The sequence below is a fragment of the Microcebus murinus genome, chromosome 4 (genome assembly GCF_040939455.1).
Source record: "Microcebus murinus isolate Inina chromosome 4, M.murinus_Inina_mat1.0, whole genome shotgun sequence".
Lineage (NCBI taxonomy): Eukaryota > Metazoa > Chordata > Mammalia > Primates > Cheirogaleidae > Microcebus > Microcebus murinus.
Window position 1 is genome coordinate 16187833 of NC_134107.1, and position 25970 is coordinate 16213802.

The following is a 25970-nucleotide window of genomic DNA, read 5'->3' on the forward strand; positions in this document are numbered from 1 at the left end:
ATACTTTGGTCAGTCTGATGACTGCATGACGAGACGTCTTCCTGTTTGCATTGAATCTCCCAGGGGTCCTCTGGGCTTCTTGAACTTGTATATCGAGATTTTGAGCAAGGCCTGGGAAATTTTCCTCTATTATATCTTCAAAAAGCTTGTCCAGCCCCTGAGTGTTGTCTTCATCCCCTTCGGCTAACCCTATGACCCTCACGTTAGGTTTTTTCACATAATCCCACAGCTCTTGTAGGCTTTGGTCTTTTCTCTTGTTTCTCTGCTGTATTTCTGTGACTGATTTATTTAATTGGAAGGTGTTATCTTCAAGCTCTGAGATTCTTTCTTCTGCTTGATCCACCCTGTTCTTGAGACTTTCCACAGTATTTTGTAGTTCCCTAAGTTGATTCTTCATCTCCAGGACTTCGGTTAAAGTTTTCTTCACTGTGTCAGTCTCTTTGTTGAATCTTTGTTCCATTTCCTGGAGGCTTTTTCTGGTTTCTTGGTGTTGGTTATTGAGTTGTTGTTGCAGGTCAGTGAGTGTTCTTATGATCCACATTCGAAATTCCTCTTCTGTCATTTTAGTTGCCAGGTTTTGGTTGTTGTCTGTTTCTAAGGGGCTGGTGCTCCTCTTTGGGGGTGTGTTTTCCGTTTGTTTCTTCATATTTCCGGAGTTCCTTCGCTGATTTCTTCCCATTTTGCTCAGTTGTTGTTTCTTTCCTTTAGGTTTTCGTTTGGGTATTCACACGTCTTATTTATTTTCTGAGCCAGTAGGTGGAGTTGCTCTCTGTCAGCAGCCTTCGCTGGGGTGGTGTCTGCGGGTCTCTCAACCCGCTGGGGATCCAGCAGTCCGAGATGTAGAGGAGGGGAAACAGCTAATTACCCTACCCCTCCTGCTGGTCTCCTTAATTACACAGGTGGGAATAGATGGCAGGAACCCGAGCAGTTCCTCTCTCAGCTCCACCCCCAAGGCGGGGCTAGAGACTTTGGAACCGAAGGCCCAGCTCCAAGTCACCAGAGTGTGTGGGTTGTAACGTCTCTGTGTCTTGTATTCGCTGAAGCCTGCTTCCTACAAGGCTCGGCTCTGCCCAGGCAAACTCCAGGGCCTGGACACCGAGCACAGAAGACCTGTGCAGACAGAGATTGGCCAGAAGCCGGCAGGCCCGTAGCCAAACCCAGGGAACCCCGTCTTCTGCCTCTTTAATTGCACAGGTGGAGATAAGCGGTAGGAATGGGAACAGTTCCTATCTCAGCTTTGCCCCCAAGGCGGGGACAGAAACTTTGGAGCCAAGCCTCAGCCACAAGAAACAGGACAGTGGTAGATGTAAAGACGCTCTGCCTTATAGCAGCTAAGGGTAACTTCCTTCGTGGGTGTCTCCTGCCAGGCAGGTTCTGCACTCTGGACACAGAGCGCAGGAGACCTGTGCAGTGAGAGATTGTCCTGAAGCCAGACCCACCAGGCCCCTTGTTCTGTCTCTTTAATTCCACAGGTGGAGATAAGCGGCAGGAACGGGAGCAGTTTCTATCTCGAATTTATACATTTCTGTGTTCAGACTCCCCAGTGGTGGTCACACAAGGGGCAGCCCCGACCAGAGTCTCTGAACAGTTCTCTGGCTGCTGGAGCCATGTTCCAGGGAAGAGCAGAGCCACCTCTGCTTTGCCAAAGAGGCTGCACAGGGATAGAGGGGTAGGCTGGACACCACAGTTGAACAGCCAATAGTGGTGTCAATGGAAAAGAAGCCAAACTCCGTAAAATAATTTAAAGAGGATTGTTCTAAATGAAATTTGAGGATCATGGCCCAGAGCCATGCCCCAAAAGCTTTGAGCAAGTGGACTCTACAGTTGGTTTTATACATTTCAGGGAGACAGTAATTACACATAAAGTCATAAATTAATACGTGGAAGGTATACATAGGTTTGGCCTGAAAGGATGGGACATTTCAAAGGGGGTGCCTACAGGTTATAGGTGGGTTTGAAGACTCTTTGATTTGTAATTGGTTAAAGAAATGAAGCTTTTTCTAAAGGCTTGGAATGTTTTAAGTTAAGATAAGGAAGTCTATTAATCAGGAACAAGCCACTGGACATATTTCCAGATTCAGTGATTTGTTGAGTAACTTGAAGACCTACAGGGCTGCACAGCCTTAGGCCTGTTAATGAGTTACAAACGATATCTCCAAGAAGGGAGGGGGCATGATTAGGCATATCTGACTTCCCTTCTCATGGCCAGCTACTCAATTTTAGGGTATCCCCTTGGCCAAGAGGGGGTCCATTCAGTTAGCTGGTGGAGGGAAGTGTTATGGTGGAAAGCCTAGTGGGTCTTCAAGGAGTAGATGGGGAAAGATTTCTCACCCACAGATTAAGATGTATAAAAGTAAAAAAAGTTTATTTTATCTTCTCAGAAGAATAGGGAGAATGAGAGAGTGGTAGAAAAAGGAGAAAGGGCAGAGGGAAGAGAGAAGGGAGATGGGGTAGCATCCCAAAGAAAGAGAAGGGGGTGCCAGCAGTGAGGCCAAGTGGCTCACTGATTTTAAGGGGGATGAAGAGAAAAAAAAATAGTGATGACAGTTGTTAACAAAAGCAGATTTCACTTTTTGTTAAAATTGCGAGGATGTCAAAGTCTAAAATTTTGTTTCCTGACTTTCCTTGGAGAAGAGATTATCACAGAAGATGTGAGTCTGTCTTCTAAATAGGGTTGAGGCTGTAGCTTGTTCTGCTGTTCACTCAGGAACTCTGTAAAATCAGATTCTCAAAAAACAATTTTAGAGAGAAAGATTTACATCTCTTTGCTTTCCTTTCAGCTCTTTTCAGAAGTTGTGCAACACAGAACTCTTGCAGGGTATCCATTAGTGAGAGAACTCACAAGATTGATCTTTAACTTTTACTGGGGAAATTATAGGGTTAGGTATTTTCCTGTTATTTTTGCAAGGCCACCCCTTTCAGGGAGCCTTAAGATTTTATTTTAATTCACAGTAAGACTCACCTGGCTCACACACCCTTGTCACAGCAGGTCTCCCACTCATGGCTCACTGATGATAGCAAGCCAAAACAACCAGCTGAGTCACAAGCAGTGTGTACTCAGATTGTGAAATCATCCCAGGACATAAGACTCCCAGCCTGGGGCAGAAACTATCTTTCCCAAGACACATCCCTCTTGGTCTAAGGAGGCAGCGCCCAACTCCTATGCCCACAGCAGGAGTCCACTACATATTCCTTTCTCAATTCTGGCCATGGGGGGGCTCATCCCTGCTGGAGATTAAATCACAAAGCTCAAGTCAAAGCCTCTCCCAATCTGTGACCACTGCCCAGGTTGGCAGACAGATTTCCATGAGGTCTCCTGTGAGTTAGGATCATTAATGCCCTCCTTCTATCAGCATCAGTGTCTGGGAGTGAACGCAAAGCACTTCCTGAGGCTGTTCCTTCTCACAGATTCCCCACTCCATGCCAGGTCAGATCCAGCACTTGCTAGGGTCAAGCAGTCCCCCTGGGGCCTGGATTGCCTGGCTCCCCAGTGGGAAATGTGCACTGCAGAAACAGCCTCTCCCCATCTCATGCTCTGAAGATTCACAGTTTTCTGCCAGACCCACAGCATAGGCTACTGCTCGCTGCTTCTTTCAAAGTATCTGTGATTTCTTTCACTTTTTTGCTGAGTTCCCATGTTTCTTCCTGGATACACATTCACAGTGTGAATTCCTACACACTATTTTGCTATTTCCAAGTGGGCGAGGCATGCCGACAAAGCCTCTAACCCACCATCTTGGGGAATAAAAAATAATATTCTTAAAAGATGCCTCTGGATGAAATGTTAGATTTGCCTCTAGAAATCTTAGCCTTCCACTATTTTGAGACTGTCAAGGACATAGGACAAATGTCTGGAAACACTTTAATTTTTCACAACTGAGAGAAGAGGTTTGTGTGTGTGTGTGTGTGTCTGCCATCTACTAGATAGAGGACAAGGATGTTACTATATGTTCTACAAGGCTCAGAATAGCCTCCCACAACAAAAGATTATCTGGGCCAAAATATAAACAGTGCCAAATTTGAGAAACACTGCTCTAAAAGGATCACAAAAGAAAAAGAGTGGATATAAATCACTAGTACCAGGACTGAGAGAGGAGACACTACTATAGATTTCACCAATAATAAAAGGATAATAAGAATATATCATGAACAACTTTGTCCATCAATTGGACAGCTTAGATGAAATGGACAAATCCCTCTAAAGACCCAAATAATCAGAAGTTACAGAAAAAATCTGAAAGAAGATATTAACTAAATAAACTAGATTTTTAATTTAAACAATTTCCACAAAGAAATTTGATTATAAGTAAATACTCCCCTGGAGAGATGTAGGTCAAATTACACAAATTTACAGATAGGTAGAATAAATAAGTCTAAAAATCTAATGGACAACATGAAAACACTATAGTTAATAATGTATATTTCATACAATTTTCAAGAGAATACATTTTTAGTCTCTTAACACACACACACACACACACAAGATAATTAAGTGAGATGATTGTGTAAAAGACGGAATGGCCTGAAGCAAAAAATATTTTCTGTCCCTTTAAAACTCTCCCCACTCTTTTTGGGAACTGCAGCCTGGCCTGCATCCCTGAGGCAGGTTAAATCCTTTGTTAAAAGTTAACTCAGCCATCTCGGGCAGTGCCAGGCTTTGAGTTCACAGTCTTTGTCTTTGGCAGAAATGGGATGATTAGAAGAGTTAACCACAATAGCCTAGAGCTGAGGGGCCCTTGCTTTAAAAGTTCTGTATTTCTGTTTATGTTTAAGAAATTTTGATTTTGAGACAAGAAAGTCTACCATTTTCCTCCTTTGTCAGCAAAATAGTAAAACTTCTCTTTCCTCCTCCCCAAACCACTTGTCCTCATTCTTCTGATGCAGCCTCATGGATAAGCACCAAATTTCAGAAACAACAGAAATGTCAATTTGCTTGACTCTAGTAACCTTTTCACTATGTATATCAAGAAAATCAAGTTGTACACCTTAAATATATACCATAGAGTATATGAATAGCTATCATTAATAACTTTGAATTTCACAGAAAAAATAAACATTTCCAAATCACAGATGACATCACCTTGACATGAACAAATATTTGTGAAGAAATAATAATAAACAATATTAATTCTGAACAAACTTTTTAAGAAAATAAATATTTACCCAACTTACATTTTGTGGCCATTATAATTATTACACCAAAACCAGATTAAAAAAAAAAAAAAGAAAGACATGGACCAATAATCCTTACAAACCTAGATGCAAAAATTATTTACAAAATAATAGAAATATGACCCACCCCTTCTTAGATGTTTTGCACAGTGGAGTTGAGACTGAAAATATTATGGGAATGAAACTTCCTTTCTTTTCTGAAGATGGTAGATGGAGTATAATGTGGAGTGGTAGAGACTTCGCAGTGAAAAGGCTGTGAGCTTAATGCCTAGCTAATTTAGCCATGCTGAACTTAATTTCCTTCTCTATAAAAGTGAGACTAGGAAGTGCCCACATTGAATCATTATTCAGATGTTTCACTGACATCTCAAAATGAATAGGGGGAGAGGGCACAGCTTATTTTTAAAAAGGATAAGCCTAATAGCTTCCACCCTTCCATGCAAGTAATTTTATCTTCTTTACGTACAGAAGAAAAGAGAATGAATCCTGCAAATCAGACCTCATCCACATCTTTCTCTCCAACTTGCTTCTCTTGAAGGTACTTGAGAATGGGAAGGGCAGGAAGAGGGGATTGCTTTCACAACCTGCCTGTCCCTTCCAGTATCTGCTTTTTTGGTTTCACACAACCTTGGTTTATATAATAATTGCCAGGACATGTGAGGGAAAGAGCAACGTGGAAAGAGCAGTGTGGCAGAGAAGTTCAGGGTGTACACTGCCAGCCTCCCAACTTTGCAAAGCCAACTCCTTCAACATGTGACTGTGAGGGGAAGGGTTGGAGTCCACTGGAGCTGACAACTAGAATTTTTTGCCAACATAGAACAATTAGGACCATATTATAAGCCTCAGCTCAGCAACATCTGGAGGAGACACACCAAAACTCCTTCTGCAAGACCTTGCTGTACGGACTGCATCAGGAGGACATTTCGTCTCCTGGAGGCTGCTGTCCATCATTTGTTTATAAGGATATCAACAGAGATTGGTGTGAAGAAAATTTTACAGGTGAGAACACATCTCAAAGTAGTATATATATATTATATATATATATATATATATATGATGAACAATTCTAGAGATCTAATGCACAACATGAGAACTATAGGTGATAAAATTGTATTTTTTGTGGCATTCACAGTAAATCAGTAGATTACAGCTGCTCTTGCCATTAAAAAAATGGGCAACTGTGTAAGATGATGGAGATATTAATTTGTTTCACTGTAGGAGCCTTTCCCTATTTATATGTACCCCATAACATAATTTTTATACCTTAAATGTACACAATAAAAATTTGTTTTTTGAAAATAAACCCCCTCTACTTACATGAGTGAAATCAAAATGCACACATTGTGTTACACTTAGAACATGCAGGCAAATATGCTCAAGGAAAAGGAGTGAATTCAACTACAGGTATCGGGCACTTGCTGTATAAAGGGCAGTTGGTCAAGGACCATAAGAAATTCTTAAGGGTCTCTGCTCTGAACTAATATTATACATGAATGAGGGTAGATTGGGTGCTTTCTGAAAATAAGTGGGTGTATGGAACACTTGTGCTAAAGTCAGAGAGGAAATAATTAGATTAATAAGAACAGGGATATAGGCCACATTTATTATTTATTTAAATCATATAAAAATTTTTACTTTAAATATTTCAACTATAGTGCTGACTTCAATAGCACATATACTAAAATTGGAACAATACAGATAAGATTAGCATAGCCCCTGCAGAAGGATGACACACAAATTTGTGAAGTATTCCATACTTTTTTAAAAAAAAATAAAGATTCTACTATAATACCATTACCATAGTTTTTTTTTAATTTGCCTGTTTTCTTTTAAATTTATATGTCACATGCTGTGTATGAAATGTTTTATGTCCTATATTTTCTCACTTTAACACTCTTCCACATGTCAATGTGTATTATATATTATGTTTGTATGTATTATGTTAATGCCTTAGAGTTGCATTACCCTGCTAGATCATATGTTACATATGATCTTCTTTTACTGCTAGACATTGGGATTTTGTTTAGTATTTGCTTATGTTCATGTGGCTTTAAAAAATCTGTTTAGACATTTTTCTTCTTTTGAATCATCTTCTTTAGATTAATTTCCACTTCTGGAATAACTAGGTCAAAGATTCTGAAGTTCATGCACAAGGATGTTGCCCACTGCCGAGTAACACTAACTACAGCAATTGTGTTATATTTTCAGGAAAATTTCAGTCTTCATAGTTTTCAGTATACTCTATTTATTGGGTGCCATGCTTGGTTGTTACTTCGTGCATACATTCTTGGAAAGTGGTTCCAAACTGTACCCTTCAGAAAATATAATAATATTATACCCCATTGGACATCAAACATTGGATGTACATTGGACATCAAACTCTACATTGCATCTTACACTCATACAACTACCTTGTGAGTTACCTCTAAGTAAAAGATAGGATTAGCCTTCAGGAACGTTATAATTTTACCATCCTAAGACCCTCAGATACAAGATAGAAGTGTCTCTACCCTGGTCTAAAGTTTTCTTTAAGACATAACACAAAATAGCTGGAAATCATTCTATATGCTGTATATATTATGCACTCAACACATATCTGTTGATTTAATGACTGTATTCATATCTCCATTCTTGGGATTCTTCACTTAGTAGTATGGGTTCCAGCTCTATCCAAGAAAATACAAGATGTGCAAATTGGTACTAACTGATCAGCACCTAAGTGAACACATAGGAATTACATTAATTGGGTATTGGCTAGGTGGGAGGGGGAAGGAAGGGTCATATATACATACATAATGAGTGAGATGTGCACTGTCTGGGGGATGGTCACACTTCAGACACAAGTCTGAAGCTCAGACTTGTGGGGAGACAGGGGAAAGGGCATCATTTGAAATCTTAAAAGTTGTACCCCCATAATATGCTGAAATAAAAAATACATATATATGTACTTTTGTAAAGAAGAGTGGTTAGACAAAGTTACTACAAGCATTTCATGCACTCAATCATTCATGAACCATTTATTAAGGCCCAACTATGTGCCAAATACCATGATAAACATTAATGATGGGAGAATAAATGAGTTTCCTGCCTCAGAGGAATTCACGATCTGGAAAACTGTAACTCAATTTTATTTTATGTGTTCTAGTTTTTATTTTAATTTCAGAATACTATGTGGGTACAAACATTTGGGTTATATATAATGTCTATGCCTCACCCAAGCCAGAGCTTCCCCCACAAAGTGTGCTCCGCACCCTCTGGTTGTGAGATTACCCATCCCCATAATTCCCCTCCACCTGACTGGCACCCATTGAATATTACTACCATGTGAGCACCTTAGTGTTGATCGGTTAGTACCAAATTGATGGCAAATACATGTGGTGCTTGCTTTTCCATTCTTGTGATACTTCACTTCAAAGGATGGGCTCCCACTTTATCCAGGACAGTATAAGAGGTGCTACGTTACCACTGGTTTTTTGTACTTGAGTGGTACTCCATGGTATACATAGACCACATTTTATTAATCCACTCATGTATGGATGGGCATGTGGGTTGTTTCACAATTGTGAATTGTCCTGCCATAAACATTCGAGTGCAGATGTCTTTATTATAGAATATCTTTTTTTCCTTTGGGTAGATGCCTAGTAGTGGGATGGCTGTATCAAATGGTATTTATATTTTTAGCTCTTTGAGGTATCTCCAAATTCTTTTCCACAGCGGTTGTTCTAATCTGCAGCCCCACCAGCAGTGTAAGAGTGTTCTCATCTCTCCACATCCATGCCAGCATTTGTTATTTTGATACTTTTTGATAAAGGACATTCTCACTAGAATTAGGTGATGTCTCATTGTGGTTTTGATTTGCATTTTCCTAATGATTAGAGATGTTGAGCATTTTTAAAATATGTTTGCTGGCCATTATTCTGTCTTCTTTTGAAAAGTTTCTGTTCATGTCCTTTGTCCATTTATTGATGGGCTTGTTTGATTTTTTTTCTTCTTGATTTAATGATAGTTTCCTTGGCTGTGCAGAAGCTTTTTAATTTGATCAGGTCCTATTTATTTCTTTTTGTTGCTGCTATCATTGCTTTGGGGGTCTTCTTCATAAATTCTTTGCCTAGGCTAATACCTAAAAGAGTCTTCCCAACATTTTCTTTTCCCCAGTGTATATGTTTGTCTGGTTTGTCAAAAATCAGATGGCAATAGGCAGATGGTTTCATATCTGGGTTCTCACTCCTGTTCCAAAGGTCTATATCTCTGTTCTTGTGCCAATCCAATGCTATTTTGGTTACTATAGCCTTGCAGTAAAGCTTGAAGTCTGGTAGACTTATACTTCCCAGTTTGCTCTTTTTGCTTAAGATTGCTTTGGCTATACGATCTGTGAACTTTGTCTTTTGGATGTGAGCACGTAATACTATTTGTTTTCCTCTCAGGAATGCTTTTGCTGTATCCCACAGATTTTGATAACTTATGCCCCCATTATCTTTTAGTTAAAAGAATCTTTTTATTTCCATCTGGATCTCTTCCTTGAACCAACAGTCATTCAGCAATAGATTTCCATGACTTTCTGAAGTGGTTAGCGTTCCTGTTGGAATTGATCTCTATTGTTATTCCACTGTGGTCTGAGAAAATACATGGTATAATTTCTATTTTTTTAATCTGATTGTGGCCTAGGATGTGATCAATTTTAGAGAAAGTTCTATGAGGTGATTAGAAGACTGTATATTCAGTTTTATTTTGGTGGAATGTTCTGTATATGTCTGTTAGACCCATTTGTTCTAGAGCTCTGTTTAAGTCCATTGTTTCTTTGTTTCTTTTCTGCTTGGAGGATCTGTCCAGTTTAGTCAGTAGAGTGTTGAAATCCCCAGCAACTATGGCATTACTGTTTATCATGTTATTTAGATCAAACAGAATTTTCTTTATGTATCTGGGTGCTCCTGTGTTGGATGCATAAATATTAAGAATTGGTAAGCCTTCTTGTTGGATTTTTCCCTCCACCACTATATAGTAACCATCTTTTTCTTTACTTTTGCTGTTTTAAAGTTTATGTTATCTGATATAAGAATAGCTACCCCCACTTTATTTTGGTTTCCATCTTCCTGGAAGTTTGCCTTCCAACCCTTCACCTTGAGTCTGAAAGCATCTTTGTGAGTAAGACGTATTTTGTGGAGACAGCAGATAGTTGGCTTGTGTGGTTTTTGTTTGTTTGTTTGATCTATTCAGTCAGTCTATGTCTCTTCAGTGGATAATTCAAGCCATTCACATTTATTGAGAGAATTGATAGTTGGGGTAAATTTCTGTTCATACTGTTGGATAAATTCTTATTGTTTTGTTTTAACTCTTGAGTCATTGTGGAATAAGTGTTCTGGACTTTAACTCTTGAGTGATTTTACATTGGTGGGTGTCTATTGTGTTGTTCAATGTATAATGCAGGTCTGAGTACTTCCTATCGGGAAGGTCTGGTTTTTGCAAGACTTGTCTGGCAAAGTCTTTATTTCTCCCTTGTATAAGAATCTTAATTCTTCTGGATAAAAAATTCTAGGTTGGCCACTATTATCTTTTAGAAGATTGAGGATGGGTCCCCAGTTCCTTCTGGCTTGTTTGGTTTCAGTTGAGAGGTCTCCAGCTAGTCTGATAGGTATTTCTTCATAGGTTATCTGCTGTTTTCATCTTACTGCTCAAAGGATTGCCTCTTTCTGTTTGCTTTGGCCAGCATAATAATTATGTGATATGGTGATTACCTTTTCATATTGAGTTTTATAAGGAGTTCTGTGTGCTTCTTATATCTGGATATCTAGATATCTAGATTGATGCCCAGGTCAGGTAAGTTTCCTTCCATGACTCCAAAAAATATATTTTCAAGCCCTTGTGTATTTTCTTCTTTTCTCTCTGTGTGCCTATAATTCTAATATTTGGTTTTGTTATATAATCTCATATTTCTTGTATGTTTTGTTCACGTCTCTTGCTTCTGTGTTCTTTTTCCTCATCTGATTTGTTTAGTACAGAGACATTATCTTTAAGCTCTGAGATTCTTTCCTGTGCATGATCCATCCTATTCTTAAGGCTTTCCACTGTGTTTTGTAGTTCCTTGAATACCAGTCTCATTTCCAGTATTTCTGTTTGGTTATTTCATAATACTTGAATTTCTTTAGAGAAATTTTAATTCATTTCCTATATTGTTCTTTTGATTTCTTTGTATTGGGTTTCTATTTTCTCATCAGTTCTATTAAGTTTTCTTATAATCCATATTCATAATTCTTCTTCTGTCATTTTAATCATTTCATTTAAGTTGGCATCCATTGTTGAGGATCTAATGATTTCTTTTGGGGGTGACTTTTTTTTTTTTTTTTTTTTGAGACAGAGTCTCACTTTGTTGCCCAGGCTAGAGTGAGTGCCGTGGCGTCAGCCTGGCTCACAGCAACCTCAATCTCCGGGGCTCAGCGATCCTACTGCCTCAGCCTCCCGAGTAGCTGGGACTACAGGCATGCACCACCATGCCCAGCTAATTTTTTGTATATATATTTTTAGTTGGTCAATTAATTTCTTTCTATTTTTGGTAGAGACGGGGTCTCGCTCAGGCTGGTTTCGAACTCCTGACCTTGAGCAATCCGCCCGCCTCAGCCTCCCAAAGTGCTAGGATTACAGGCGTGAGCCACCACGCCCGGCCTGGGGGTGACTTTTTTCTCTGATCTTCATGTTTCCTGTATTCCTGTGCTTTTTTTTTTTTTTTTTTTTTTTTTTTTTTGCTGATTCTTTCTCATCAGGTTCTTGGTCAAGAATTGGGGGTGGTAGGACTGGTTTATGGCTCTCTCTCCAAGTCCCCAGGGGTCGTTCCTTGACAGTGTGGGGAATAGGCAGCTGGTCCTGTATTGCCTTAGGGGTATTTTATCAAGTTGGGTTACCTCTGACCTGTCATCTTCACCTCCTGCCAATGGAGTCTAGTGAGTTTGGTTCCCCAGCTTAAGCTCCAAGCTAGTGGATTTCCCTTGTGAATAGGACTCCATTGCCCACTAATAGCTTGAGATGGAGTGCACTGTGTTAAGCTATGGTATTATTCTCTCTGTTGTTGATTGTAGTTTGCATGGAGGAGCCAGTTATCAAGGTAATCTGACATCTCTCTAGTTGCCTCTGGTACCCCGGATGGGTATGGTAATGCCCTGATCTTTGGGAGGGGGGTTGTCACTCCCAAGGGTTGCTTGGACCCTACTCCCCTTTAAGATGGAGGTAGGAGCAAGATAGATCACAGCTGGTGCACACAAGTCTGGGTGTGTGTGCTTCTATGGTTGCTTGGCCTGCTGCTAGGGGGGACAGCCAAAATGTTATTCTGGGCTCTTTCACCACACATAGAGGGCTGCTCCTGATGGGAGAGGTCAATTGGTACAATTGCTGAGGCCTCTGGCCAGGTTTTTCCTTCCCTGTCCATGAACTTCAATGCTGGTGGCCACCTGGACCTGGAGAGCAAACCTGGAATTATGTTCTTATTAGATGACCTAAACCAGCTCCAAGGTCCCTCAGATTCACACCTGCAACACAGAGAAAGCTGCTTTCCTCAATCCACCCCACTTCCAAGGGTGGGTTCCACGGTACCTGGCATGAAAGTCCTCGGGCTGGGGGAAGGGTGTTGCCTGAAACTGCCAGGTGCAGCAGTGTCTCCAGGCTGGGGACCCCAAAGATGGTGGCCGCTCACCCCTGGAGAACTAGCATTGGGGGTTGCACTCAAGACTCTGTCAAAGCCGGTCCCAAGATATGTAACTCAATTTTTTTTTTTTTTTTTTGAGACAGAGTCTTGCTTTGTTGCCTAGGCTAGAGTGAGTGCCGTGGCGTCAGCCTAGCTCACAGCAACCTCAAACTCCTGGGCTCAAGCGATCCTTCTGTCTCAGCCTCCCAAGTAGCTGGGACTACAGGCATGCGCCACCATGCTCGGCTAATTTTTTCTATATATATTAGTTGGCCAATTAATTTCTTTCTATTTATAGTAGAGACGGGGTCTTGCTCTTGCTCAGGCTGGTTTCGAACTCCCGACCTCGAGCGATCCGCCCGCCTCGGCCTCCCAGGGAGCTAGGATTACAGGCGTGAGCCACCGCGCCCGGCCTGTAACTCAATTTTAAAAGTCATGTTGGACACCAAAAATGTACACAGAATTTATTTGTCAATTTAAAAAATAAAAGAACTACAACCCAGTATGACAAGTTCTGTAACTGAGATATGCATAAACATTTATGAGAGCACAGAAAAGGGGGTGATTTATTCAGCCTGAAGTAAGAGGCAGCAGAATGAGTCAGTAGGGATGACAAATCCTTAAGCTGGATTTTGAGGGATGAGTGGAAGCTGAACTTAGAAGGCAGAGCAGAAATAGAAAATTTAAACTGGGAATAAAATGCAGAAAGGCCAGAGGTGCTAAAGCAGACACTGTGTTGAAGATATGTCCTGTGATCTTAGGTGTTGAGGGTAGCAACAGAAGAGACTAAGAAGGTAGATGAGAGTCAGATGGTAAAAGAATATTCCATTTACATCTCCTAAATTAATCTTAAACTCAGCCACTGTGGTCAAAGCATACTGCATACTACAACTTTCATGCTCTGGCCAGGCCTCTCCTCTTCTCACACCACAAGGGAGATGCAAAGGAAAGTTAAAGTTAAGCACCTCTTTGTGGTTTTTTTTGAATGATCAACAAAGATCTGGGAAGAGTTAAGGGGCACACATCTGGAAAAATCAGGAACATCCACCAGTTCACACATTGTCCAACATGTTAAAGCAGCAGGATCCAAAAATGTAGTTAAATCTTTGGAAATAGAACATGTTTTTCCATAGAAGTAAACCAAAACAGGTTTCATTTCTGCACATTCAAATCTTTCTTGAGCATCCCCCCAAAAAACAGTGGTCCTGAGGGGTTATGCTGAAAAGGAGAGGACCCTGAGATCTGGGAAATCAAAACTAACAGAGAACAAGACCGTCGAAAGCGACATCTCATACCTAAACAATTAAGTGTGTGGATAACGTCCAGACAAAGACTGCCTGAACACAGCTGTAATCTGACAAAGTTGGTTTTACTGTCTGTTGCAGTGAGAGAGAAAGCACACCTTCAAGGAATGTAGTGTATCTCAGGAGGAGTGTGGTAAGAGGAACTTGATTTAGGTGATTTGGGGAAGGGATTCAAGGAAGCATGGTAAGGAGCAGTGGTAAGGAAGTGGTAGCCACTGGGGAAAGGGATGCCTGGCCAATTTTTTGATAACACTGCCTTTTTGTTTTTGTCTGTGCTCTAACGTGATTATGGAGTGATCTTGGATTTTTGTTGTTGCTGTTTGTTTGTTTGTTTGTTTTTGTCTCATTCCATTCTGGCCACAGTGTGATCCTGCCTAGTGGAGCTTTTCTGTGAAAGTGTTATGTTTTAAAGGCTGCCTTTATTTTTCTTTCTCACATTCATAAAAGACACAAAATGGAATAGAAAACTATTTTAGATAAGTGATTTGGAGAACAGAAAGCAGCATAAGGGCAGATAGGCACAGAAAACAATGCCTTTCTTCTAACTGTTAGGGTGGAGATGTGGGTGCAGTCCGGTTTTGGGAAAGATTTCTCCAGTTAAAGATTAGGATAGCAAGAAAATGTTTATTTACTTTTCCCTAGTGGGAGGGGAAAAGGACTAGCGTGGAGGTGGAAAAAGGAAGAAAGTGCCAGCTACTGTGGCTTTTTAAAGGGGGTTACAAAAATGGCAGGGTATAGTTGAGAAACTGCTGCATCCACTCCTTTCTTTCTTGTTGGTGGCAGGTAGATAACAAAAACTTCCAGGATGTCAGTCCAAGAGTTGGCTCTCCTGACTTTCCTTGGAGAAGAGATTATCACAGGAGATGTGACTCTATACTTGAGATATGGCTGAGGCTTAGCGCTCACACCCTGCTGCTCACTCAGGAACTCTTTAGGCTGTAAAAAGCAGATTCTCAAAAAAACAATTTTGAAAGAGAAAGATTAACATCTCTTTTTTGTTCATTCAGCTCTTTTCAGAAATTGTGCAAAACAGAACTCCTGCAGAGTGCCTGTTACTGAGAGAACTCATGGGATTGATCTTTAACCATTACTTATATGAAATTGTGGGATTAGGCATTTTCCTGTTATTTTTGCAAGGCTGACCATGCCACTAACTTCTAACATCAGAAATTTATAACCACTTGAGTCTATCAAGAAGTCATCTTGACTAAAAATAAAAATCAGCCCTATTTGTTGAAAAGACTATTATTCTACCTCCACTGAATTGCGTGGATGTCTTTGTAAAGAATCAATTGACCACAAATATTTAGGTTACTCTTGGGCTTTCTATTCTATTATCGATCTACTTGTCTATCCTTACATTAATATCACTCTATCATGATTACAGGAGCTTCCTAGTAAGCCTTAAAATCATGTCAATCTTAAAATTAGCTTGTCACTTCTATAAATAAAACATGGGGTGTTTTGTGACTGATTTGAATCTATTGTTCAATTTGGGAAAAGGTGACATCTTAAAAGTAATAAATCCTCTGATTTCCTCCCTTCCTTATGTATCATTATGGATAGTTCAATTTCTGTGTCTATAACTTCATTGATCTTTTTTTCCCCTGTAATGTCTAGTCCACTGTTAATCACATCTCATGCATTTTTATTTTAAATGTTGTATTTTTCATTTGTATAAGCTCTTTCTTATTCTCTTTATATCTTCCATTTTTTCTCCTCATCATTATCAGAGGTTTCTCTATATTAAGCATGGCATAAAGAGATTATAGCTGTAAGGTTTTTCGGCAGTGGCGAAAAGAAAAGAGACAGAAAGAGAAAGAGTAGGGGGGGCCAAACCACGTGGCTTTATTATACACTCGTGGACGAGGTTCTGGGGCCCCAAGAGCAGGGGCCCCGGAAGTCGCCGCAGTTTGAAGGGGCTGAGGCCTTTTATATCTTTGGGCCTGGCTAGGGACTTTTGGCGGGAAGAGCTGGGGATTTTAGGAGGGGCTGGAGGTGTTTGTGGAATCCAGGAGCCAAAACATTCTTATCTAGGTGGACATCTGGGTGTGGATCCTCTCAGCAGGGCCTGGCAGTTTTGTCCTTGGCAGGTCAGGTCACTAAGCGTTTTCTTTTTCCATCTAGGGAGGGGAGGGGGCCCCTGCCACCAGCCTTACATTCCGGCCTTTTTGGTTATGATGGGCGCCGCTCTTTCTGACTACTTCCTGCTAGGAGGGGGCGTAGTTAGGGGCTATAGGCCGGGTCGGTTGGTGGAGGGGTGGTTGGTAGTGGAAAGTATGGATGAAGAAGTAGTTGGTTTACCGCCACTCGTGTCAGTTTTTGTAGGCGGTGCTGGAGGAACTGTAAAAGACAGGGAACAAACAGAAAGATTAGGCAGATGATGACACTGGGTCCTATTAGCGGCAATGGCCAGGTAGCCAAAGGGAATTGTATCCAGCCAAAGGGGGACGCATCCCAGTGGCGGAGGTTGTGCAAGTCTTTACTCAGGTTGGTGAGCTTGTCTATGTTCTGCTCCATAAGGCCTGATTCGCCGACATAGCAGCAGCATTCTTTATGAAGGAAAAGGCAGGTTTTTCTTTTTTCAGTCATCAGCAGATCTGTAAAATCTTGGGCAGATATGACACCATGGCCCAGGGCACCTCCCGCGAGCCCTGAGGCCACAATGGAAGAGGCCAAGCTGAGACTTACCATGACAGGTAGAAAGGTGGCTAGTCTTGGCTGGGGCCCTGGGAGAAGCCATTCAAACTCAGACTCACCGTATAGAGTTAATTGAGGGACCACCATGACAGGGAAACAAGGACCCGGGGTGGATGTATTGACGCAGCAGGTAAGTGTTCCGTTGCACCAGAAGAACTGTCCCAGAGCAGGGGAGGTGGTCGTGGTCACAGAATGGTTGGTAAGGTGGCATCCATGAAGTTGTAGGTTGGGGTCAGTGTGGGAGGTGAGAGAACACATGAGATCTGCATAGGGTTGGCCTGTAGGCTCAGGTTCCCAAAGGGGAACACGAGTGAGCGGAGTGGAGCATGAGGGAGTTGATGAGGGAGTTTGGGGGTTAGAATAATTTAGAGGGACAGCAGCCAGTAGGGGCTGCTGAAGGGAGGCATAGAGGAAACAGTGGGAAATATTAGGGATTATTTCAGAGGAATTTAGGAAGGTGAGGTTGTGCTGTATGATATCTAACCAAGAGGTGAGAGTGGGGTTATGGGGACAAGAAGGAACAAGTTGTCCAGCCAGAGTCTGTTCTGCCTTTTGGGAAGTGGTGCCTTTGGGCAGGCGGGACGCCTCTGTAACCTGAGAGGTCGAGACAAGGGCATAGGCTGCCTGGCGTTTGCCGTCATCTCTCATGGTTGAGCCGCCATCAGCAAACAGTGTTAAGTCTGCATCTGAGAGGTCCGAGGGGTCGGGCCTAGAGGTGGTGGCAGCATTGACCGTCTCAGGGCAGGAGCGAGAGGAGAGGGTTAAGGACGGGATGGGCAGCAAAGTAGCAGGGTTTGAAGTAGGAGACTGTGTTAGGGTAATGTTGGGATTTTCTATGAATATGAGATGGAATTCCTGTAATCTAGAGGGAGTGAGGGACTCTAACGAGCGGTGAGTTAGTAGATCTTGAAGGCAATGGGTGGAAAAGACATGAAGGTCCTGTCTGAGGGAAAGCTTTAGTGCTTCCCTGGCAAGAGAGGCTGCCACGCCCAGTGCCCTAAGGCAAGGCGGCCAGCCATGGACTGTGGTGTCTAGTTGTTTGGATAAATAAGCCACTGGAGTACAGGTGGGTGGGCTCCAGGAGCCTAAAGGCTGGGTGAAGACACTGAGGGCCAAGCCCTGGTGCTCATCCGTGTAGAAGTAAAAGAGTTTTTTAGGATGAGGGAGTCTTAGAGGTGGTGCCTGGAGTAGAGCTTCACGAAGCTTTAGAAATGCATGGCCGACAGCTTGAGGGTTTAGTAAAGGGCCAGCAGAGGCATCGTGGGCTGCATCATAGAGGGGTTTAGCAAGGAAAGACAGAATCTGTTCAGCGGGCGTGGGTCGTTGGAGATCGCAAAGAGCCTGTTGGCGGTCAACAGTGAGATCCCGGGACGTGGGGGTGGGCCGAAGTCCAAGATATGTGACCGTGGGCTTGGACGGCTGGACTTTGGAGGGGGACACTCGACAGCCCTTGGAAATAAGGAAGTTAAGTAGAGAGGCAGTGCGGGTCTTAGAGTGCTGTGAAGAGGAACTACAGAGCAGTAGATCATCAACATATTGGAGAACAGCGCTAGGCTGTAAGGGACATTGGAGTAGGTCCTGGGCCAGAGCCTGACCAAATAGGTGGGGGCTGTCCCCAAACCCCTGGGGCAGGACGGTCCAAGTGAGTTGTCTAGATGTATTTGTGTCAGGATCTCCCCACATAAAGGCAAAGAGATTGTAACTGGCTGGGTCTAAGGGGATAGCAAAGAAGGCATCTTTGAGGTCCAGAACAGAAAAGCGGGCAGTGGAGGGCAGAATATGAGAAAGTAAATTGCAGGGATTGGGCACCACAGGGTGTATGGGGATAGCAGCCTCCTTAAAGAGCCTCAGGTCCTTAACCAGCCAGTAGGACCCGTTTGGCTTCTTTACTAGGAGAATGGGTATGTTATAGGGAGAATTAGTTGGGATTAAACGTTTTTCATGCAGAAGACGTTCTGTAATGGGTTTTAGACCTCTGCGGTGGGTCACTGAAACAGGGAACTGGGGGCGGGAAGGGAAAGATGAAGGGTCTTTGAGTCGAATGAGGACAGGGATGTGGTGTGTGGCCACTACTAGGGTAGAGGTGCCCCAAACCCAAGAGTCTACAAGTTCAGGCGGGAGAGGGCACGTCTTCGGAGAGGCAGAGGGTGTGGGTGAGGAATCTGAAGAGAGGGATAGAAGGAGAAGGGCAGATGTCCTTGAGGAAAAGTGGAGTATGGTGCCTAATTTGGCTAATAAATCTCTTCCTAAAAGTGGAATAGGACAGGAGGGCATGATAAGAAAGGAGTGGGTGATGGAATGGTTGTCTATGAGACATGTCAGAGGACCAGTAGTAGGAGGCCATGAAGGACTGCCATCAATACCCATAACCGACACCTGGGAAGGATAAGTAGGGCCTGAAAAAGAAGGCAGGACAGAGTAGGTAGCCCCCGTGTTAACCAGAAAGGACACTGTCTTACCCGATACCTTGATTGTTACCCTGGGCTCAGCGAGGGTGATCGGGGTGGCAAAGCCGGGCCTTTGTCGGTCTTCTGCAGCCAAGCCCAAAACCGTCAACGGCAGGTCTGGGGGTGGAAGGACTGACCCTCTAGACCTTTGTCCCAAGGGGCAATCACTCTTCCAGTGTCCCTCTTGACCACAGGCCGGACAAGGCTTATTGGGCTGACGTGGCTGCGGGCATCTGTTGGCCCAGTGGCCTTCCTTACCACACTTGAAGCAGGTGCCTGGCGGAGTGCGGCTGGTTGCTTTAGACGAAGTCGATGGCTTTCCGGGCCCCACTGGCCGCAGGGCTGCAACCAAGGCTTGGGCTTGCAGGTGTGCCTTTTGGTGGGCACGGGCTTTCCTTTGGGCCTCTGCCTGTTTATCTCGGGAATTAAAGATTTTAAATGCCATGTTCACCAGGTCTCGGATGGGGGTCTGAGGGCCTTCTTCTGCCTTTTTAAGTTTGCGTCTAATGTCAGAGGAGGACTGAGTGATAAAGTGAAGTGCAAGGACGGTGGCCCCTGCTGGGGAAGTGGGGTCCAAGCGGGTGTGTTGGATGAGAACACTCGTAAGGCGGCTGAGGAAGGCCGCGGGATTTTCATCTGGCTTTTGAGTGATTTCTCTAAGCTTATTAAAATTAACTGCCCGGTGGGCAGCGGCCTGGAGACCAGCAAGAATGCATTGCAGCATGCGATCTCGGCGGGTTCTACCATCTTGGCCGGCGGGGGTGTCTGGCTGGTACTCCCACCCTGGCTCACTGCGTGGGACAGCCTCGGCCCCGACCGGCATGGTGCGGTCTGCTAGGTGGACTTGATCAGCATGTCCCTGAGCTGCCGCCCAGACACGTTCCTTTTCATCAGTAGTAAGAGTAGAAGCCAGAATAACAAAAATATCATGCCAGGTCAAATCATATGCTTGTGTAAGATAGCGGAACTCTTTGGTGTAGGCTGTGGGGTCGTTAGAAAAGGAGCCTAAATGCTTATCAATCTGAGAGAGATCAGAAAGGGAGAAGGGAACATGGACGTGCACGACCTTTTCGGCACTGGCTACCTCTCTCAGGGGACAGAGAAGGGTTTGGCCTGAGGGCTCTGCATGGGATCGAGTGTGGTGACTGACAGGGGATGTTGGCAGAGAGCCAGCACAAGCAGTAGCAGAGGACAGTGGGGCACTAGGAGGAGGAGGAGGTGGAGGAAGAAGACCCAGATATAGTGGAGGCTGAGCAGGGGGAGAGGTAAGGGAGTCAGGAGGGTCAGAAAAGGTGGAAGAGGTTTCTAACGGGTCCTTCGGCTGAGAGGTAGAAGAGGCCAAGGACGGTGGAGAACTCAGTGCAAGGAGGATTTGTGACGGGTCACAGGTCTGACAGAGGGAAGGACGGGAACACAGATGGAAGAAAGCCTGGACATAAGGGATCTCCCACCATTTGCCATTTTGGTGACAAAAGTTGTCGAGATCTTGTAAAATTTTGAAATTGAAAGTCCCATTTTTAGGCCATTGTGACCCATTGCCTAATTTGTACATCGGCCAGGCAGTGTTACAATAGAAAATGAGTCGCTTGGGCCGAATATCAGACTTGAGGCCCAGGGCTGCAAGACTGGCTAAGAGACAGCCCAGAGGCGTGTTAGATTTGATTTTGGAGGGTTGACTGCCCATGGTGTCCTAGTCCAATGAGGGGAGGAGATCGGGAGCCGGTGTCCCAGGTCACCGATCAGGCCTTGGAGAGAAGGCTCTGAGCCTTGGAAAGGACTGACTGAGGGGATCAGGCGTCCCTGAGGCACTCAGGGCCTTATGGATCCTTACGGATGGAAGGACTGACTGAGGGGCTCGGGCGTCCCCAAGACACTCAGGTCCTTATAAATCCTTACGGATGGAAGGACTGACTGAGGGGGCTCGGGCGTCCCCGAGACACTCAGGTCCTTATAAATCCTTACGGATGGAAGGACTGACTGAGGGGCTCGGGCGTCCCCGAGACACTCAGGTCCTTGTAAATCCTTACGGATGGAAGGACTGACTGAGGGGCTCGGGCGTCCCCGAGACACTCAGGTCCTTATAAATCCTTACGGATGGAAGGACTGACTGAGGGGCTCGGGCGTCCCCGAGACACTCAGGTCCTTATAAATCCTTACGGATGGAAGGACTGACTGAGGGGGCTCGGGCGTCCCCGAGACACTCAGGTCCTTATGGTGGAGGATCTCTGACTTGGGCTATGGACAGAGACCCTGGAATGGACTCATTGGGCTAGGAACACAAGGGCAGAGGGACTTACCCAGGCCAATTGGTCGGCTGGCGTCCGGTGGAGGTCCCGGTCCGAGGTCTAGAAGACACGAGGGGACGGCGCGACCACGGCCCTGAGGCAGGCCGGCACAGCCAAGACTCCCCTCCCGGGTTTCGGCACCAAATGTAAGGTTTTTCGGCGGTGGCGAAAAGAAAAGAGACACAGAAAGAGAAAGAGTAGGGGGGGCCAAACCACGTGGCTTTATTATACACTCGTGGACGAGGTTCTGGGGCCCCAAGAGCAGGGGCCCCGGAAGTCGCCGCAGTTTGAAGGGGCTGAGGCCTTTTATATCTTTGGGCCTGGCTAGGGACTTTTGGCGGGAAGAGCTGGGGATTTTAGGAGGGGCTGGAGGTGTTTGTGGAATCCAGGAGCCAAAACATTCTTATCTAGGTGGACATCTGGGTGTGGATCCTCTCAGCAGGGCCTGGCAGTTTTGTCCTTGGCAGGTCAGGTCACTAAGCGTTTTCTTTTTCCATCTAGGGAGGGGAGGGGGCCCCTGCCACCAGCCTTACAATAACTATTTAATATCTTTGCTAGTTCTAACATCTCTAGGTCTATTTATTTTTGTTATTGTTGTTATTTTTATTATTATTATTATTATTTTGTATAAGGAGAAATCATTTTTGCAAGGATTAGGGGAAAGGACTATTGTAATAGGGGAGAATATCTGTTACAATAGCAAAAATGCTGTGACCATAGGTTTGCAAGCATGTGCTCTGGGTCTATTTTACCAACTTTTTTCTCCTGGTTATGGATCACATTTTCTGGCTTTCTCACATATCTAACCTGTTTTATTGGACAGTGGACAATGTGAATTACACATCCTTAGTTGAAAGTTTCACTGCACTTACTTTTAGTGTTGTATTTTGTTCTGGTGAACAGTTAAGTTACTGGAATCAGTCATATTTCATGGCTTTCTTTTAACCAGTGTAAGAGTGGATCTAGAGCAGACAGGCTTGATTTAACCCCCTGACTAAACCTGAACATCTTATCAGATTTTCTTCTCTTTCTCTCTCTCTCCCTCTCTCTCTCTCTCTCTCACCCCCCCCCACCCCCCGCCTCTTCACTCCGCCCTTTATATCTCTCTGAAGCTCCACCTTGGCCTCTCCCAACTCCAACCTCTACATGCCCAATTCAGTGAGAGGCCCTGAGTGCTGGTTGAATTCCATGTCCCTGAGTTGCAACCTGAAAGCTGCTTCAAACAATAAGCTGATACAATTCTGGGGCTCATATCTTTTACTTTCCTTTTCTCAGGGATCATATTTCTGCATGGCTTGATGTCCAACATAAAGCAACAGTTTCTCCTACTCTTCCAAAATCACAAGGTCACTTAGTTCTGGCCTGGAGGGTGACATCTCACAAACAGTCCCTTTCAATGCAACACCCTCTCAGAGCACTTCCTCAGTGCCTCACTTAGAAGTCACCTTGTCCTCCCGATATCAGTTTTAGAAAAAGAACCCAGAGACACGGTCTTCCTCTTTCCATGTAAGGTTGGGAGGTTATGGAATGTTTAGATATTCCCAATTTGATGCAGTGAGTCAGATATGTAAAAATGCTATTTTAAATCACCCAGTAATTTCTACAATATGTATCACAGATCCAAGAGTGAGTCTTAGAGATGGAATTAGACTCAAAAACAATGTGACTCTTGACAGGGTGAGAATACCAGCTTTGAATATGACTTGGTAATAATAATTCTTAAAAGGTTAATTGATTGTATTTAGACCATATAGGAATGCTCTACATTAAAATCACTGCATCAAAACATCACGCAATATATGGCACTTTAGCTCAAGTGGGGAGAATGAGGAGAAGAGAGGAGTGGTAGTTGTAATAAAATAAATAACAAATGTTCAGTGCTTACTATATGACTGACACTAGCAAGCATATTGCATGTATTCACTCATTCAATCTGCACAAAAATTCCACGTGTTAGATAGTGCTATTATCCCATCTACCTTTGAGGAAACCAAGGCCCAAAGAGATTAAGTAATTTTCTCAACGTCACACAGTTTGTGACCAGAGGATTCAGGAGAATCAGTGGTAGCAACTAAAAGTCTAGAGATAATACATATATTTTAAAATGTGCTTGTCAATCTACAGTGGAACTAGTGGCTGGAATTCATAGAAAGTTGAGAGAGGGAACTGAAAATTTCAGAAAAAAATCTCTATTTTTTCACTCTCATTTCTCCTTGGAGTTGGTGAGGACTTCACTGAAGAGACACTGAGGAAAAACCTGGCCATTAATACAGAACTTGCTACTCATTTCTGAATCTCCTCCAGCTCTGCTCACTCCTCACGTCACCTGGTTAGCTCTCTAGACTAAGGTATCCTCCACAATGTTACCACTGCAAGGTGCCAAGATGCTGCAGACGCTGGAGGAAGCCTTGAGAAAGAGCCTCCCTGCATCCATAAAGGTGACAATGGAAAATTCCATGGGGAGTAAAGAAGAGAAACTTGCTGTGAAAGAAGAGAGAAAGAGACTAACATTTATGGAGCACCTATGTGCAGCCAGGCACTATTTCATGTCTTCTCTCATTTAATTTGCATTACTGCACTACGAGATATCTGCTGTCCTGTCCATGTCATTGACGAAAAAAAGGGGACTCAGTTAAGTGGTTTGCTCACTGTCTCACAGTGAGCTGCGATGCTATAAAATGACCACGGAGATGCCAAACACTGCCTTTTGCTCTGTGCTGACTCAAAAATTATTCCCTTGCTTCTTTCCAAGAAGCATTCTATAAAAACTTCTGACATTTGCCCAGAGTTCGCCTCCAAAGTTCTCTGTGACTATATATTAATGTTTAATTTGTTCACCCTAAAAGAACGTTTGCCAGGTGAGAGGTTAACCATCACGAGTCTTCTTTGAAATCAGTAGCAGTTCGATTTCTATTTTGATTTAAATTTCTCAATTGCTCTGAACTCTGTGCACATCAGGCTATTTGGAGGCTGGCTGCCAATATCTCCCTTAACATAGTACAATTAATTAGAAATTTCAGAATGAAATGAAACACGCACATAAATGCCTACTTCCAAAACTATGTAAAAAGCAGGTCTAATGATAGGTTCAGATCCTTGCTTGCATTTTTGTTTAGCATCCAAAGGGATATGGTGCATTCCAGAGGAATATAAATACAATCTAGTGTGTATGTGGGTGTGTGGGGGGGAGTGTGGGTGTATATCTATTTAGAGGACAATCACTTATAGATTTGTAATTTTTTATAAAACATTCCTTAAAAATGCATACAGTTTAGATAAATACACTTCCTCATTCCCTAGCAGATTTTCTTATTTCCTTCCTTTAATATGAAGGAGAAAATATTAGCACCCTTTTCTTTGTAGCTCAAATGGTTTTATTTACAGTCATTAGAAGTAAATTAATGATACAACTGACCCTGTTCTTTACTAACAAAACCAAATGGCTAATCAACTAATATAATACTAACTAATATTAGTAGAACCTACTAATATTAATCAATACTACTTAATATTTAGCTGCCCTCACATGACAACCCTTAAGGTACAGACAACCTCCCAGGGAGACAGTGAAGTTTCCTTGGATATTACACCAGTTGGGGCACTGTGGACACTTGCCTGAGATTTTATGATGAGTAACTACTTTTAAAAATTCTCCAATCTAAAAAGTTTTCTTCAATCTACAGAAGTGAAATAGAATTTTGTGATTTACAGTTCTCTTTATTCTTTAAACGAATTTTAAGTTCATTTACATTTTCCCCTACACATTTTCCCCGAATCAAATCTAGGATATGTGTGTGTCAGGGGCTTCTAATGGAGTTATAATCTAGAATTCACCATTACTTACTTACTGAAGGCCTAGTTGAGAAAATGTGCATTCATTCTTCTAAGCATTAGATATTAAATACATTTTTATCTCAAGTGTCCATTCTGGTTGATTCCACTGATAGTGGCTGCCTCACTATGTTCTGATCACTATATTCTGAGTTCAGCAGAAAATAAGGATTTTAATTCATTAGGCCATGGCAATAAGAAAGAATAACATTTTTACATATTTTCAGATTTTGCAATGGATAATATTGTAGTATAAATATACTTTAACAGGCCCTAGACACAAATGTGTTAAAAGGCAACCTCTATATTTTGCCCAAACTGTACTGAATTTCTATATTAAACTTCCACTCATGGCGGAAACAGAATAAATAATGTCCTCCTTCTATCAGCATCAGGGTCTGGGAGTGAACGCAAAGCACTTCCTGATACCATTCCTTCTCATAGATTCCCCACTCCCCACTCCACACTAGGTCAGATCCAGCACTTGCTAGGGTCAAGCAGTGCCCCTGGGGCCTGGATTGCCTGGCTCCCCAGCGGGAATGTGCATTGCAGAAACAGCCTC

The 25970-nt window shown here is 43.1% G+C and overlaps 1 protein-coding gene and 1 non-coding gene across 3 annotated transcripts in view; both read left to right on the top strand.

The window, feature by feature from the left end:
• The first annotated feature begins 5203 nt into the window (after window positions 1-5203).
• Window positions 5204-25970, top strand: part of LOC105863143 (glycine N-acyltransferase-like) — a 31561-nt gene continuing 10794 nt past the window's right edge. The window contains exon 1 of one of the 2 annotated variants that reach the window (XM_076001855.1): window positions 5204-6171. Coding sequence is in view for 1 of the 2 variants with exons in the window: in XM_012749933.3 (XP_012605387.2) it covers window positions 23938-24015 (78 nt within the window). In the remaining variant the exon portion in view is untranslated. Of the gene's footprint in view, window positions 6172-23885; window positions 24016-25970 lie in introns of those variants that run through there. The other variant, XM_012749933.3, reaches the window with a different exon arrangement.
• Window positions 6827-6933, top strand: LOC142870726 (U6 spliceosomal RNA). The gene has a single exon (XR_012919071.1). It is a non-coding gene; the product is annotated as a U6 spliceosomal RNA (small nuclear RNA).